The following is a 17,262-nucleotide window of genomic DNA, read 5'->3' as shown; positions in this document are numbered from 1 at the left end:
GTCCCTTGGCACTGCCCTTCCAGCTCCACCTGCCTCCCCTGGGCAGGGAAGGGCAAAGCTCACGGGGCTGTACCCACTGCTCCTCCCCATACCACTGGCTCTGGAGGGCCCACAAAAATCCAAGTCTGGAAGAGGCCACAGTCCTCTCTGGTACGAGACCAAGGCACCCATGTGCCAGCCCAGCTCCTGGGAGGCAGCGGGCGTGGCTGTCGAGTCTGGAATCCAATCCCAGAGCCTCCCCTACAGACTTGCCCCTCTCTCAGTGGGGTTCAGCGTGGGCTCACAGCTGGGCTGTGGGGGCCCTGTCAGCTGGGAAACCCTGAGAGTCTGAGAGGAGGGAACAGGAGCTGGCAGTGCCACACCCTCACCCACGTCTCAGTTCCGACTGAAGCATGGAGCATTTCCTGTGCCTTTTCCGTTATTTCACAAGCAGCCTCTCCTCACCCACCCTCGGGGCTGCCTGGGCAGATGGCTTATTCTCCTGCAGAGGGCAGGCGGCCGGCTCAGACTCTGCTGGTCAGCGCCATGGCCAAGACGCCTAGTGACCACCTGCTGAACACCCTGGAGGAGCTAGTGCCCTATGACTTTGAGAAGTTCAAGTTCAAGCTGCAAAACACTAGCCTGGAAAAAGAGCACTCTCGGATTCCCCGGGGCCAGCTGCAGATGGCCAGGCCAGTGAAGCTGGCCACCCTGCTGGTCACCCACTATGGAGAGGAGTACGCCGTGCGGCTGACCCTGCAGGTCCTGCGGGCCATCAACCAGCGCCTCCTGGCAGAGGAGCTCCACAGAGCGACAGACCAGGGTAAGGGAGCCAGGCCCACTCCTGGCCCAGTGCTGGCTGCTGGCTGCTCCTGGGAGGGGAGACTATGGGCTCTGACCACGTGCTCTCACGCGGGGTTAGGAGTCCCAGGCTGACCACGGCCAGGGCAGCTGTGGCCGAGGAAGCCCTTGCCTCTCTCTGGCCTCCGCAGCAGAGTGAGGACAACTCTTACGCTGAGTGCAGGTCAGGATCGGGACAGGCAGGTGTCTGATCCTGGAGGGTTCTTCGCTTTGTGCAGTGCAGACAAGAACCTTTCGGGGAGCAAAGTGAGCCTGTGGACCAAACGTGCTACCAGGGCGGACACATCATCTCATCGTGCCCCATCTAATTTCGGTTTTAGATTCCTCTTTGGCACATTCTACCGGGGTACTTAAGCATTCCCAAGAGGGCATTTTCCCTTCCTTCCTTCCTCCCAGGCTTTTTCTACTGCTACCCTTCTGTTGTGACTTTCCAATTTATTACATTGTGATCAAAGAGTGTGGCCATTTGATTTTTGCTTTTAAAGACCTTTGTGAGATTCTGAGTGGGCCTAAGACACAGGCTCTTTGATGTCTGAACTTTCCTTCTATCTCTAGATTTTAAGAGATATATCAGAAATACATTCCGTGTATTTCTATGAGGTAGAACTAGGTAAGTTGCCTAAGTTTTCAACTATTTGAAAGAGTAATAGAACTCGACCCATAATCTGAGTCTGGTAGAATTTGCTAGGTAGAATTTTACATCAGTTTAAAATTTTTTATTTACGCATTTTATTTGAAAATCAGAGAAGCAGACAGGCAGATAGAAACCTTCCCCCCAGTTCACTTCCCAGTGCCTGCAATAACTAAGGCCGGGCCAGGCAAAACAGAGCACCAGAAACTCAGCACAAGTCCCCCAGGTGGCGCAGATCCAAATCCCGGAGCTGTGTCTGCTACCTCCCGAGGCGTGCATTAGCCAGAAAGCGGAGTCGGAAGCAGAGACAGGAGGTGATCCTAAACCCTCCGAGAAGCGACGCAGCAGCTTAACCTTAGGTAACCTTTGGTTACCCTTTCATGTCCTAAAATATGATTATTAGCATCTTTGAGATTGAAACAGCTTGAATAACTTATATTTTCAAAGAAAGCAAGCAGCAACTTGCTTTAAACAACCTTAGAGTAATTCTGATAAAAGCTTCTTTAAGGGGCCAGTGCTGTGGCACAGTGGGTTAAGCCCCGGTTTGCAGTGCCAGCATCTCATATGGTCACCAGTTTGCGGCCACTGTGGTGAGTTGGGGAATGAACCAGTGAATGGAAGATTTCTCTGTCTATCCTTCTCTGTTTGTAACTCTACCTTATAAATAAATAATTTTTAAAAAAGATGATCTTCAAATCAAATATTAAGGAGAGCTAATTACAGGTTCTCTTCATTTCCTTATTAGAGAGTAATCTTTCTTCAAACTGTGTCCCAGGAAGATATTCCAGAGATTTTTTTAGAATTGAGCAAGTCCTTGATTCTAACTTTATTACTTTTTGTACTTACAAAATAAATGAACGAGCTCATGGTAAAATGTATCAATAACCAAAGTGTAAAATACTGGAGTGGGGCCGGCGCCGTGGCTCAGTAGGCTAGTCCTCCGCCTTGTGGCGCCGGCACACCGGGTTCTAGTCCCAGTCGGGGCACCGATCCTGTCCCGGTTGCCCCTCTTCCAGGCCAGCTCTCTGCTGTGGCCCAGGAGTGCAGTGGAGGATGGCCCAAGTTCTTGGGCCCTGGGAGACCAGGAGAAGCACCTGGCTCCTGCCATCGGATCAGCGCGGTGCGCCGGCCGCAGCGTGCTACCGCGGCGGCCATTGGAGGGTGAACCAACGGCAAAAAGGAAGACCTTTCTCTCTGTCTCCCTCTACTGTCCACTTTGCCTGTCAAAAATTTAAAAAAAAAAAAATACTGGAGTGGGCAAGGTGTGGCACAGCAGGCTGCCACTTAGAGCGCTGGTTCAAATCCCAGCTACCCCACTGCTCATGAAGCTTCCTGCTAACGCGTTCTGGAGGCAGTGGCAGAGTCCATGTATGGCCTGGATGGAGATCCAGGTTCCCGGCTCAGCCTGGCGCAGCCCTGGCTGTTGCTGGCATTTGGGAAGGTAACTAAAGGACAGGAAACATCTCTCCCTCCCTCTACCTGACTCTGTGGCTCTGCCTTTCGAGTGGATGATATATAAACATTCAAACACTGGCAGCCTCAGGTACCCCTTAGTGATGGGTCAGGCTCTCCTTGAACTATTTTTTATGTATCCTTTCCTGATCTTTCTGTGAAAACAGCAGCCTGAAATTTCTAGGCAAGCTGTTTTTCTTTTTTCTTTGAAAAAGGTATTTTGGGAAAATCAGAGAGGGAGAAACAGAGCTCTTCCATCAGCCAGTTCACTCCCCAGATGGCTGCAATGGCCGGCACTTGGCCAGACCCAAGCCAGGAGCTTCATCTGGGTGGTCCACATGGGTGCAGGGGCCCAAACACCTGGGCCACCCCCCACTGTTTTCCCAGGCCATTAGCAGAGCTGGATCAGAGGTGGGGCAGCCAGGACACGAACTGGCGCCCATCTGGGCTGGCAGCTTACCCTTGATGCCACAACGCTGGCCCTGGGGAGCTGGTTTTTTAAAATCCCCATTACATGTGCTTACCTGTGGGAGTCAGGATTCTCTTCAACTCATACAACCAAAGGAAAGTACGGGAATATTTTCTGAAGTTTTGTAATCTTCCCAGTTTGGGTGCTGATCAAACACCTTCATTCTTCCTTATGGATTTTTAGGTGAATGTTGTGCATCTCTGAGGATAGCTTTAGATTTTTGAGTTCCGTGTAAGATCTTATGGTTAGCAAGCTCTCCTTAAAAAGTCTGAAAAGTACTGTTTGAGAAAGAGCGCAGAAACCAGGGTGCTCTCGCCGGTGGCGGCCGCTGAGGTAGCCGCGGGCCGTCGTCTGGACCGGCGGCCGCTGAGGTAGCCGCGGGCCGTCGTCTGGACCGGCGGCCGCTGAGGTAACTGCGGGCCGTCGTCTGGACCAGCGGGTCTGGACCGTTCTGAGCGTTACCCGCCTGGCTTCGGGGGCGTCGCTCCTCCCCCCGCCCTCGCCGGCGGTGCGCGCGCAGCCTCACAGCCCCGCCCCGTTGTCATTGCAGAGCATCTGGCGGCCGCGAGGACGCCCGGGAGCCTGAAGGCAGCCGAGGGCCCCGAAGGCGAGGGGCAGCGGCAGAGCGGGGATGGGGCGGCCAGCTCGCCGTCCAGCCAGCCTGAGGCTGGGAGGGGGCCCCAGAAGAAGCCTCAGGTCAAACGGAGGGAGCCGAAATGCCTCGGCGTGGACGCCCAGGGCAGGCCGTGGGCCAGGAGAAGCCCCGTGCTGGGCCGGCCGCCCGGGGACAGGCCGGGCCCGACGAGTGCCCGGCTCCGCAGGAACGCCAGCTCGGCCGGGCGGCTCCAAGGCCAGTGCGGGGCCTACCCGGGAAAGACGGAGCAGAAGAAATCGGAAGTGTATTTACCTTCCGGAAAGAAGCGACCCAAAAGCCTCGAACTCATTTCTTCGAGAGACCGAGAACCCCCGAATCCAGGAACTCTCCTCCCTCAGTTGGAGACCGGGACCCGGAAGCCAGACTCAGCAGCCACTCCCCGGGGAGCGGCCACTCAAGATGCAGAGGCTGCTCAGGCCCTAGAGAAGAGCTCCAGGAATCCAGAACATTCCACGCCCCCAGGAGGGAGAACAGTCAGGAACACACTTTCCAATGGAGCGCCGGCTAGAGGAGAAAAACCTACTGTACCCTGCGAGAAAAAGGGAACTGGGGATCCAGAGACCCCTGAGGCCGAGGGGGAGATGGCAGAGGGTGCACCCCAGGACGCCGCAGATCCAGACCTCTTCCCCTCTGCAGGTGAGAAGGAACCCCAGAACCCAGAAGCCCCGGCATCCGTAGCAACGGTGGCCTGTAAGGCTGTTACCTCCAATTTCCTTTCGTCCCCACTGTATTTTTATCATGGGATTTCTGGGTGCTTGCTGGAGTCCCTTTGTGAATCGGAGGCAGGTTATGGGCCCTGAAAAAATGCAGACGTGCACCCCTTCTCCAAACGCGGAGATGAGTTCCAGTTACTCCTAGGATCCTCTGGTGTTCTTTGGAATCCCAGGGCTGCATGTGCCCCAGGGTGAGAGGTGGAAAACGAGTGGGTGAAAGTCTCCCCTTCCCGCAGGAGCCCCCGGGGGTGTGCCAGGAGGCTGGGACAGCACAGTATTCGCTTTCCCTGGGCAGGGAGGGGGCTTCCTGGCTGAAATTCTGGGTCCTTCCTGCTGATGACACAGGCCCCAGGATTATGTTTGGGGATGACAGAAACCCCAAAATAACAGTAGCAGAAACAACCTGGAGGTGCGCTGCACATAAATGACACGCGGCTGGCCCAGGCACCCCGGCCTGTGCTGCGGCTGCTTTTCTGCTCCTCCAGCTTGGTTCTTGAACTCACGGTCTCAGACAATGGCACTCCTGCAAGCAGCAGGATGGAGGCACCAAGGGGGATGGTAGTGTTAAGGAAGTTTCTAGAAGCCACTCATCCCCCCTGCCTTTACATCCCTGGGGCCACACCCATTCGCAAAGGAGGCTGAAAAGTGTGGGTTTGGCAGTGGAGCCGGGAAGGCAGCCACAGGGACAGCAATTAACTGTCACAAGAGGGAGGAGAAGGGTCACCGGGGCACCAGCAATGTCGGTTTTTGATGTGCTGTGCTGTGGATTCTTGGGGCTCTGAGGGGTGGGAGAGAAAGGGTGTGTGTGTGTGTGTTGCTTGTATCTCCTGTCATTTCTGCTTTAGGAGGTCACTGTGTCAGTCGAGCTAGTCCTCCCACTGAGGTCTTCCGGGTGAGCTGCACGCATAGCCTGATAAAGCTGCCTCCTTTGCTTTTCCTGGATGCCTCCTGAGCGGGCGCGGCCAGTGCCCATTGGTTCATGCAGCGCTTTCAGCTCATGCTGCACCTGGGGCACCACCGGAGTCACAACTCTCAGGAGCTCCCCTTGGGAGTCGTGATCAGTCTGGGGCAGTTTTCCCAGAATGTCTTGCTCTTTGTTACGCCGCCTGCTAGATCCATGTCTAGGAAGGAGAAAGGCATAGGATTCAAGGCAGGGTCACGTTTCTTTCTTAAATGCCCAAAAACCAAGTCTTGTAGTATCAGGCGGCCTAGCCCTGGGCTCTCAGCTCCTCTGGTGCCTGTGCTGCCTCACTGAGTGGAAGTCGGGGGAGGCCACACTGCGCCGTGGCTGGAGTGTAGCCAAGGGCTCATGTGCTGTCGTGCTGGACAATCCCTCTTGGTGACCATCTTGGGTTTGCCACTCAAGAAATTTTTCCACTGCCGTTGTCCCCAGGGAGGCCACAGGACAAGGCTGCGTGTCCCCTGTGCCACACCCAGGAAGGAGACCCCGTTGGGACTACCTGCAGGCATGATTCCTGCAGCTGCCCTGTGGCTCCTGCGCACTCCAGGGTCTCAGGTGGCCGCCTGCCCGGCTGCCCACATGGCCAGGTCTCGCTGGCATGGAAGAGCTCCCGAGGGCTGAGCCCCCAGCCCCTGCCGCACTGTCAGCGCCACATGAAGCAGGTGCAGCTGCTCTTCTGCGAGGACCACGGCGAGCCCATCTGCCTCATCTGCAGCCTGAGTCGGGAGCACCGAGGCCACCGCGTGCGCCCCATCGAAGAGGTCGCCCTGGAGTACCGGGTAGGTGCTCACTGCCTGAGGGCTCTTCTTGGCCACACACTGGGACACACGGGATATTTGTCTCAGTTCCCCAGCAGCTCTGGGATGCTGGTGTGTTAGGCTGTAAATGGCAAGATCAGAACACAGACCAGAACTGACTGGTTTTGTAGCTCAGAGATCCAGGGGAGGCAGTGGAGGTCCTTGTGGTTTCAGATGCGGCTGAATTCTGGGGCTTGTGGGAGGTCCCTGGGGCTCCCTCTCCTCACTGCTTCCCCAGCCATGGCGTCGGCCCTCCTCTCTCCTCTGCCTCCTCCCTGTGCTCCACACTTCAGCACCCTGAGCTCCGCTCCCAGAGGCAGATTTTCCTGGCCAGACTGGCACCAGCTGGTGATGACGGGAGCCGAGTGTCTCAACAAGTGCCCTTTCTAGGAGCAAATTCAGAAGCAGCTGGAACATCTGAAGCAGCTACGAAGATGTGGAGAGGAGCGGAGGTCCCAGGGCGATGAGAAGATGGAGAACTTTCTGGTAAAGTCCTCACCCCTTCACACTCGTGGCGGGGGGGGGGGGGGTCACAAGGTCAAGGCAGAACCGGCCTCGGGGTGAGTTCATCACTTTCTCAGAGTCACGGCCACACCAGATTCCCATGAATACAATTTGTTGGCCTTCACTGTTGAGCTGCAGAGAGGAAAGTTGCTTCTCTTTCATCCTGGAGATGGAGATGCCTGGCCCCCTAAGGCCTGGGTTTGCAGATGCAGTCCACTGGCTGAACCTGTCTCCTCCTCTGGTTCCCTTCTGTACCCATCTGTGCTCGTCAGCTTTCCTTACAACTAAAATGCCCGAGGCAACCAACTTTATGGAGATGAAAGATTTATTTAGTTCACAGTTGCACAGGTTCAATTCCAAAATCAGTGACCCACTTGGTTTAGCCCTTGATGAGGGCCTTGCATGCCGATGGCAGAGTATGTGCAGAGGAAGGATCAGAGAGAGCCTGGAAGCAGAGGAAGATTGGGCCCAACTCAGCCTCTTTCAAAAAAAAAAAAAATACACACGCTTGAAAGCCATAGTTAGAGAGAGAGGAAGAGAATCTTCCACCCACTGGTTCATGCCCCACATGGCCACAACAGCCAGGGCTGGGCCAGACCAAAGCCAGAAGCTTCTTCCGGTCTCCCATGTGGGTACAGGGACGAAAGGACTTGAGCCTTCTTGCACTGCTTTTCCCAAGCCATTAGCAGGGAGCTGGATCAGAGCAGCAGCTGGGACTCAAACCAGCACCAATATGGGATGCTGGCCTTGCAGGTGGCAGCTTTACCCACTACGCCAGAATGTCCCCTCTCCCCCCAACTCAGCTTCTTAAAACAACCTTCCGCAGCTCACTAGGCTAATCCTCCGCCTGCGGCGCCAGCACACCGGGATCTAGTCCCGGTCCGGGTGCCGGATTCTGTCCCGGTTGCCCCTCTTCCAGTCCAGCTCTCTGCTGTGGCCTGGGAGTGCAGTGGAGGATGGCCCAAGTCCTTGGGCCCTGCACCTGCATGGGAGACCAGGAGAAGCACCTCCTGGCTTCAGATCAGCACGGTGCGCTGGCTGCAGCAGCCATTGGAGGGTGAACCAACGGTAAAGAAGACCTTTCTCCCTGTCTCTCTCACTGTCCACTCTGCCTGTCAAAAAACAAACAAACAAACAAACAAACAAAAAAAAAACAACCCTTCTCGAGAACTACATTCCAAAGGCATCTGAGGGTCTAAGGCTTCCCACCAGGCCCCATCTCCTAAACACCTCAATTAAGTTTCCCACCCTCCTAAACCATTAACTTATGACTGGGGTTTAAATTCCTACTTGAGTTCAGGAGCCAAACTGCGTCCCAGTGGTACCATGAACACACCTCACTCATGGGTAAAGGCAGTGCTAGTGCTGTGGCACAGTGGGTTAAGCCACCGCCTTGGACACCGGCATCCCATATTAGCGTGATGGATCAACTCCCGACTGCTCCACTTCTGATCCATCTGTGATGGTTCAATTCCCAGCTGTTCCACTTCTGAACCAGCTCCCTGCTAATGCAGCTGGGAAGGCGGCAGACAAGGACCCAAGTGCTTTGGCCCCTGACACACACATAAGAGACAAAGATGGAGTTCCTGGCTCCTGGATCCAGCCTGGCCCAGCCCCAGTCATTGCTGCAGTCTGGGGAGTGAACCAGTAAATGGAAGATGTGTTTGTGTGTGCCGTGCACGCACCTCTCCCCCTTCTCTGCCATTTGCCTTTCAAATAAATAAGATTTATTGTAGTGAAATGAAGGCCCATTCCATAATCCCAGATGGCTAGGAACTGGTGGGGTGAAGCAGAGGTGAGGGATGTCCCCAAGAAGAGTGAGGCAGGACTTGGGCTGTTTAGGGAAACAAGGGGTCACTCGCAGTAACACAGGGCCTTCCTCCTCGGATTCCATCTTTTCTCAGACAGAAGTGTGTCATTATAGGGAGAATGGCAGGAAGGGGAAGGCTGTGGGAGAATGACTGAATAAGACAGTTTCTAGGGTAACAGTTTACATAGGCAGGGATCATCCAGAAGCCGACACTGGTAAAGGAAAGTTGTTAGAAAACAAGGTATTTACATGCTTTCCAATTACCATTTGAAGGGAATCATCTGTGTTTAGAATAGAGCTCTGGGAGACCACTCTGAGCACTTCAACAACAGCAGTGGGCCAGCTGGACGCTCTGCCTCCAGATAGTATGCACTTGGAAGGGCACATGACATCAACTGTGTAGCTCCCTTGCTCAAAATGCGCAGCCTGAATTAAATCATGGGCAAACTGGTCAATTTTAGATTATAGGCCAATGAACAAAGAAGTAGACTTTTCCTCTTTCCCCTCAAAGAATCTACATAATCACAAACAATGACAGCACCAAATGATATGTTTTTAATTAAAAAAAAAAAAGATTAATCGTATCCTCTTGAGATAAAAACAAGACCATGTGTGGGTCTGGGGATACTACCTTAGGGAAAGCAAAGGGTGGTCTGGGGCTGCATGGCCTCTCTGAAGCAGCTTCCCAGGGACCACACACAGGAGGCAACAGACGACCTGAGGATTGGCCTCTGTGCAACAGCATTGGAAGCCAAGTTCACACACACACACCCCCATAGAGCCACTGTCAAGGGGCACCTGTGTGCCAGCTCTTCGGGGGCAGAAACAAGTCTCCAGCCTGGAGCACAATTTGGAGGTCATGGCCTTGTCTGTGCGTAACCCCAGGGCATCTGCAGCAGGAGGTGGGATGCTGGGGACTCCCTGGACACATACGGTCCACCCCCAGCACTGACTCCTGTATCTCCCTGTCCCCTGTTCCCCAGAAACAAACTGAAACCCAGAGGCAGAGAGTCCGCTGCCGGCTGGAGAAGCTGTTCCAGTTTCTGGAGGAGCAAGAGCAGCTGTTTGTGGCCTGGCTGGAGGAGCTGGGCCAGACCATCGGCCAGGTCAGGGAGAAATACGGCACCCGAGTGTCCTGGAACATTGCCCTTCTCGATGAGCTGATTGGGGAGCTGGAGGCCAAGCAGTGCAAATCAGAATGGGAGCTCATGCAGGTGAGTGGTCGGCTGGGCCTTCCCCTGCCCACTATGCCTATTAGTCTGACGTAGGCTCCCAACAGTGTCAAGCCCTGCCAAAGCCCATGGGTCCCGGAGTGGGAGTTAGTCTTGGTGACCCATGATGCCTTTTGTGCCCAGACCCTTTTGATGAGGTCTCTCCTGAGCATGAGGTGGCCTAGGACCCCGGGGGTCCCTGCCGTTGTCCAGAAGAGGTTAGAGGGCTGGGGTGCAGCTGCAGCTTCAGACTGGCAGGGCTGAAGTCTCAGGAGACCACAAAGACTCAAGGAGAGGCACTCCAGTTTCACTGCCACCCCAGGGCTGGGATTCCTGTAAGGGCAGGAGCAACCTAAAAGTCCAGGAGCCCAGGGGTCAGCACAGCCTCCAGGAGACTGGTAACTGAGAGCTTCCCTCTTTTCTCTCCTAGGACGTCGGAGTCACCTTGCACAGGTACAGAGAGGTCCTGTGGTGTCCCCTTGGGTGTCTTTGCAGCAAGCATTTGGGGGAGCTATTCCCAAGCTCTGGGTCTGGCTTCAGACTCCTCCCATTCCTTTCAGCTTCCTGGAGCCTATCTGGATTTGTGCAGGGGAAGGGGAGGTCTGGGGTGGAAGACGGGGCTTCCATGCAGCTCTCCTGACAGCTGCCTCTGCAGAGCTGCCTTTGGCCTCACTGAAGGCAGCACTTCCCAGGAGTCTTTGGTGTGAGCTGGCCTGGGCCAAGCCCAGCAGGTGGGGGTGGGAGGGAAGGAACAAGGCTGCACATTAGGGCTACCTGGGGAACTTTACAAAGTTCTGATGCCTGGGCCACCACACCATGCCAGGGGACAGTGCTGCCAAGCCACCATACCATTATAACGTACAGGGGACTTGCAAAGCAACTGCTAGATGGTGATGGGTAGGGCAGGGAGTCCCTGCCCAAAGGGTGGCAACCATGGCACAAAGCTCTAGGGGTGGGACCCAGGGGTTAGTGGGCTTTTAAAGCATTTTTCTAGGAGGTGGAGGAGAGAGGGTGGTAAAACATACACAGCAGGAAATTGCCACTAACCATTTTTAGATAGATAGTTCAGGGTGTGGAGTGTACTCAATACTGTGGTACAGTCGCTACATCCCTCCATCTCCAGAACTTTCTCACCTTCCCGCACTCTGTCCTCACTAAATACCACCCCACTCTCCTCTCCCCTATCCCGCCAGCCACCAGTCTACTTTCCGTCTCTGTGAATATGACTGCTCCAGGGACTTCACACAAGTGGGACCACACAATCACTGTCCTTGAGGGTCCTCACGTCCCATCCGTGCTGTCACTTTTGTGTCAGAGTTTCTTTTCCTTTTAGAGCTGAATAACATTGTAATGTGTCTGCACCACATTTTGCTTATCCATTCATCAGTTCATGGGCATTTGGGTTTGCTGTTATGGATAATGTGCTATACTCATGGGTATAGATACATGTTTGCTATGCTGCTTCCAGTTATTTCGGTATATGCCCAGAAGTGGAACTGCTGCGTCATACAGTAGTTCTGTTTGATCTTTTGAGGAACTACATGTTGTTTCCCACAGTGGCTGCCTCGTTTCACATTCTCAGCAGCAATGCACAGGGTTCCAATATCTCTACATTCTTGCCAGCACTTGTTATTATCAGTTGTTATTTCTATAATAACCAACCTAATGGGTGTAAAGTAGTATTTCGTTATGGTTTGTTTTCTCATTGTCATTTTTAATAGAACAGAAAAAGACAAAGTATAAATAATTCAACATAGATAATTCTAATAGATAATATAAATAACACTTTAAGGCCATTATTAAAACTCATTGTGGTCTGTTACCGGTGATTTGCGAAATTCCTCAGTAGATGTTAATCTGTGACCCAAGTTGAGGAGCACTCTTTAGACTTCTGAGTCCAGGGAGGACTCTGCTTTGCAGATCCCAGGCTGGGCTGGTGTGCTCTGTGGCACCGTTCCTCCCTTCCAGCTCACAGGGAATTGGGCCACCTTCCTGCTCCAATTCTCTCTGGCCAACAGTCTCATCTTTAGGGCCAAGGCCGTGACTGTTCCTGAGCCGTGGGCCACTCCTCCCGAGGTAAAAGAAAAGATCCACCTGCTCTACCAGAAATCAGAGTTTATAGAGAAGAGCATGGAGTGCTTCTCAGGTAGGTGGGCACAGGGCAAGATGGGCAGCACCTGCCCAGTTCCTCCCTGGGATCCATGCAGCCCAGAGCCCCTCACTTCCCTTCCTCATCTCCCCTGCATTTCAGCTTCTTCCCAGTCTGTGCAGATCTGCGTGGTTTAACTTGAGCTTCTCTTTTCCCCTTTTTAGAAACACTGCGTTCAGAAATGGAAACATTCAACGGTGAGTGTGGTCCTGTCCTGGCCAGGGATTACTGTGATATTCCCTTACGCTGCTGGTGTCAGGGCACTCTTGGGAACAGGGGATAAAGGGCATGGCAAGCCAAACAGGATCCCGTGCAGTCCTCTGTGCCTGCCTTGATGGCTGTTACTTTTTTTTTTTTTGACAGGCAAAGTGGACAGTGAGAGAGAGAGACAGAGAGAAAGGTCTTCCTTTTTTTTGCCGTTGGCTCACCCTCCAATGGCCGCCGTGGCCGGCGCACCGTGCTGATCCCAAGGCAGGAGCCAGGTGCTTCTCCTGGTCTCCCATGGGGTGCAGGGCCCAAGCACTTTGGGCCATCCTCCACTGCACTCCCGGGCCATAGCAGAGAGCTGGCCTGGAAGAGGGGCAACCGGGACTAGAACCCGGTGTGCCGGTGCTGCTAGGTGGAAGATTAGCCTGTTGAGCCACGGCGTCAGCCAGCTGTTACCTTCTTATATCAGAGTCTCCAAGGCAGGCCTGGGTGCCTGGGAGGAACAACGCTGCACTCAAGCAAAGATGCAAGGGCCTCAGCAGCGGCCTCCTTTTCTTTCCTTGCCATGGGGGAAGGGTCACTTAGCCCCTCTGGACAGAAATAATCAGGACTTTTCTCCCATTCTTTTTTCTCTGTAGTTCCAGAACTGATCGGTGCTCAGACACATGCTGGTAAGTACACAGATAAAGACAAGCAGGCTTGGCTTGCTGCATTCTTGTGTGTCCCCAGTACATTCTAGAAGAGCAGTCCTGTCCTTGTGTGCTGGAGGTAGGGAGAGCCCTGGGGGAATGTGGCCTGTGGACCCCGAGCTAGTTTCCCAATTCTGTCTGCAGTGAACGTGACCCTGGATGCAGAAACCTCCCACCCCAACCTCATCTTCTCTGATGATCTGAAGAGCATGAGACTTGGAAACAAGTGGGAACGACTACCTGAGGGCCCAGAGAGATTCGACAGCTGCATTATTGCCCTGGGCTCCCCCAGCTTCCTTTCTGGCCGCCATTACTGGGAAGTGGAGGTTGGAGACAAGACAGCGTGGATCCTGGGTGTCTGCAAGGCATCCATGAGCAGGAAAGGGAGCATGGTTCTGTCACCAGAGAATGGCTACTGGGTGGTGATGATGAAGCGAAATGAATACCGGGTCTCTACCTTCCCTCCAACCCGCCTGCGGATGAGGGAGCCGCCCAGGCGTGTGGGCATCTTCCTAGACTACAAGACTAGAAGCATTTCCTTTTACAACGTGACAGCCAGATCCCACATGTACACATTCACCAGTTTCTCTTCTTCTGGGCCCCTTCAACCTATCTTCAGCCCCGGGGCACATGATAGGGGGAAGAACATGGGTCCTCTGACCATCTGTCCAGTGGGTGACCAGAGACTTCGCTGAATGCCTCACTGTGTGTATCATCTGGATCCTGGCCTGTGTCTTGCATTTACACAGCCAACAGTCCTTAGTGAACACCTCCTGGGTGCTGGCTGCCACATGGAATGTAATGAAGCCAAAGAGCTTACCAGATTGTAGCAGAGGCTGGTGAGGGATGGAAATGTTGGTCAACGAGGGTGAAGAGAACACACGTGCTGGCAACATGAAGTGGACTTCAGAGAAGGAAGTGTCGACTGTTGTGTAATAACCCTTGTGTGAATCAGCACTCCCAGATGCTCCTGAGGCAAAAAAACATCCTGCCCTTATCTTCCCTCAGAACTTCAGGCAAGGACGTGTGCTCATACTGAATCTGCCCATTGTGAAGACGTGAGATGCCAAGATAAAATACAAACAGACCGTACTGTAATAAGAGTATCTGTGTACTTGGATTAATAAAGTCTTACAGAGAACTGGCTGGACCTCATGAATATATCTATTATAGAATTTGGTCATAATTTGTCACTCGGTTGATCACTGTGGGATGGCATCCTATTTTCCTGCTGAATAAATACCATCAAAGAGATGGGGCTGCAGGAAGAGCACTTAACAAAATTCCAAGTGACAGAGTAACCTGGCACGGTTTGACTCAGAAAATCTGTGGGATCTCAGGTGCTCTGGTTCACACATATCCCCTCCATCATGCTCTACTGAGAGATGGAAAGAGAAGGGATAGAAAGCAGGAAAAAAGAGAATCAAATAAAGATCCTGTCCCAACTCCTCTTCCTACTCTAACCACTAGAGTCTCAGTTAGACTCATGGGCTCTCCATGGTCATGACTACAGCATGCAAACACACGCTCTGCTTTCTTCATGGCGCTTTATTCTGCATGTGGAACCCACAGGCCAACAAAACGCATGTGCCCCATTGCTTCACTGCTCCTTTTGGTTAGTTGTTACTCCCAATCCTCTTTTGTCGTAAGGTTTCCAAGAACAGCTTTGTGTGTACCTTCTACAATCTCCCAGATATTTTTTTCTCTTGTATTATTCCTGCAGTGGTTCCTGCATGTGAAATATCTAATAGTGCTTGCTAGAGCTGGCCATAGCATCTTTCAGAAAGATCTTTTAAAAATTCTTGCCCGGGGCCAGCATTGTGGGCACCAGTTTGAGTCCCAGCTGCTCCACTTCAAATCTAGCTCCCTGCTAATGTGCTGAGGAAGCAGCTGAAGATGGCCCAAGTATTTGGGTCCCTCGCATCCACATGGGAGATCCGAAAGAAGCACCTGGCTCCTGGCTTTGGCATGGCTCAGCCTCAGCCATTGCAGATATTTGGGGAGTGAGCCAGCAGATGGAAGCTCTTTGTCTCTACCTTTTTCTGTGTAACTGACTTTCAAATAAATCTTTTTTAAAAAATCATGCCCAAAGCAGTGTGTGTCATTAAAAGTTTTCACTGATAAATAGGGATTAATAGAATCTGGCCCTTGTTTTTCTATCATTACCTACTGGTAAGGCTGTGAATTTTTGCATGTGAATTTCTGCTTTCTGTTTCATTACATAAAAACTGTACAGCACTGTAGCATGGGCTGGTGCTGTGGCTCAACAGGCTAATCCTCCACCTAGCGGCACCAGCACACCGGGTTCTAGTCCCAGTCAGGGCACCGGATTCTATCCCGGTTGCCCCTCTTCCAGGCCAGCTCTCTGCTATGGCCCGGGAGTGCAGTGGAGGATGGCCCAAGAGATTGGGCCCTGCACCCACATGGGAGACCAGAAGAAGCACCTGGCTCCCGCCTTCGGATCAGCATGGTGCGCCAGCTGTGGCGGCCATTGGAGGGTGAACCAACAGCAAAGGAAGACTTTTCTCTCTGTCTCTCTGTCTCTCACTGTCCACTCTGCCTGTCAAAAAAAAAAAAAAAAAAGATGCTACCTACAATGTCAGCATCCCATATAGGCTCCTAAATCCATGTGGGAGACCAGGATGAAGCTCTTTGCTCCTGGCTTTTGCCTGGCCCAGCTCTGGCTATTGCGACATATGGGGAGTGAACTACCAGATGAAAGATCTCTCTGTCTTTCCTTCTAACTGTGCCTTTCAAAGGAATAAAATGTTTTAAAAAATTAAAAGCCACATACCATAATGCCAGCAAGATTCAGAGGTTTTTAGTATTCAGTATGTTTATGAACATCACCACTGTCTAATTCCAGAACATTTTATTTCTCCCAAAAGAAACCCCAAATGCATCAACAATAAGTCCCAGGTACTCCCAGGTACTAAGTCCCACAGACACTTTCTGTGTCTATGGAGTTGCCAATTCTTGACATATCACATAGGTGGAGACACACAATATGCAATCTTTTGTGACTGGCTTCTTTCACTTAGTATAATGTTTTAAGGTTTGAGAGTGAGCGAGTTCCTGTCCACTGGCTCACTCTCCAAATGTCTGCAACAGCTTGGGGGGTGAAGGTCAGAGCCACGATCCAGGAACGCAATCCAGGACTCCACTGTGGATGGCAAAAGCCCAGTTACGTGAACCACCAACCACTGCCTCTCAGGGGCACATAGTGGGAAACTGGAGTTAGGAGCCAAAGGTGGAAATCAGGGATGAAAACTGCTTGAAAGTGCCCAGAAGATAAGCTGGTTAATGTGTTTATGTGGGGTCTTGTTGCCGTTCATTTCTGAGAGGAGCAGCGTGGTGGGGGCAAGAGGCGCGGAGTCACCACACAGACTCCGGGAGTCGGGTGAAAAGCAGGCTCGAGGCGAGCAGCCCACAGACTCGTTTATTACAGTTGGTACAACAGCTTATATAGCCAAGACCAGCCAATCTGGTCAAGGGGCAGTCTATGCCCCAACCAATCACAGCCTGTTGCCAGGCAGTTTCCAAAGCCATCCAATCACAGCCTGTTGCCAGTCAGGCTCTTGTTGCCAGGCAGTTTCTGAAACCATCCAATTACAGCCTACCGTCAGTCAGGCTCTGTTGTCATGTGGTTTCCTCTGTTGTCATGTGGTTTCTGAAGCCATCCAATCACGGCCTGTTGCCAGGCAGTTTCTGTTGTCAGTGGCCATCTTAGCATGACCTTTTCACCTCAGTGGCCATCTTGGCATGAACTTTTCACCTCATTCCACCACAGGGTCTTGGTGTCTCATGTAAAAGGCACTCTGATATAGAACACGGGTGTTTTTTTTTTTCTTTAATTTTTGACAGGCAGAGTGGACAGTGAGAGAGAGAGACAGAGAGAAAGGTCTTCCTTTGCCGTTGGTTCACCCTCCAATGGCCGCCACAGCCGGCGCACCGACTGATCCCAAGGCAGGAGCCAGGTGCTTCTCCTGGTCTCCCATGGGGTGCAGGGCCCAAGCACTTGGGCCATCCTCCACTGCACTCCCGGGCCACAGCAGAGAGCTGGCCTGGAAGAGGGGCAACCGGGATAGAATCCAGTGCCCCGACTGGGACTAGAACCCGGTGTGCCGGCGCCACTAGGCAGAGGATTAGCCTGTTGAGCCACGGCGCCAGCCAA

General features: G+C 52.9%; 1 protein-coding gene across 1 annotated transcript; it reads left to right on the top strand.

Moving 5' to 3' along the window:
- The first annotated feature begins 525 nt into the window (after window positions 1–525).
- On the top strand, window positions 526–13,783 carry MEFV (MEFV innate immunity regulator, pyrin). Its single transcript, XM_062180943.1, has 10 exons — window positions 526–802; window positions 3,943–4,500; window positions 6,148–6,500; window positions 6,909–7,004; window positions 9,816–10,046; window positions 10,474–10,496; window positions 12,074–12,189; window positions 12,357–12,389; window positions 13,038–13,070; window positions 13,233–13,783. Exons 1-10 carry the CDS (start codon window positions 526–528, stop codon window positions 13,781–13,783), a joined length of 2,271 nt encoding a protein of 756 aa, XP_062036927.1.
- Window positions 13,784–17,262: the final 3,479 nt, after the last annotated feature.

This window comes from Lepus europaeus, chromosome 21, assembly GCF_033115175.1.
Source record: "Lepus europaeus isolate LE1 chromosome 21, mLepTim1.pri, whole genome shotgun sequence".
In the NCBI taxonomy this organism is placed as follows: Eukaryota; Metazoa; Chordata; class Mammalia; order Lagomorpha; family Leporidae; genus Lepus; species Lepus europaeus.
Note: the sequence above shows the minus strand (reverse complement) of the source record. Positions and strands in the feature narration are given on the sequence as shown.

Coding starts and splice junctions, on each gene's coding strand:
- MEFV (XM_062180943.1), top strand. CDS start 526: ATGGCCAAGACGCCTAGTGACCACCTGCTGAACACCCTGGAGGAGCTA. Junction 803..3,942: donor CCACAGAGCGACAGACCAGG/GTAAGGGAGCCA, acceptor TTGTCATTGCAG/AGCATCTGGCGGCCGCGAGG. Junction 7,005..9,815: donor AGAAGATGGAGAACTTTCTG/GTAAAGTCCTCA, acceptor CCTGTTCCCCAG/AAACAAACTGAAACCCAGAG.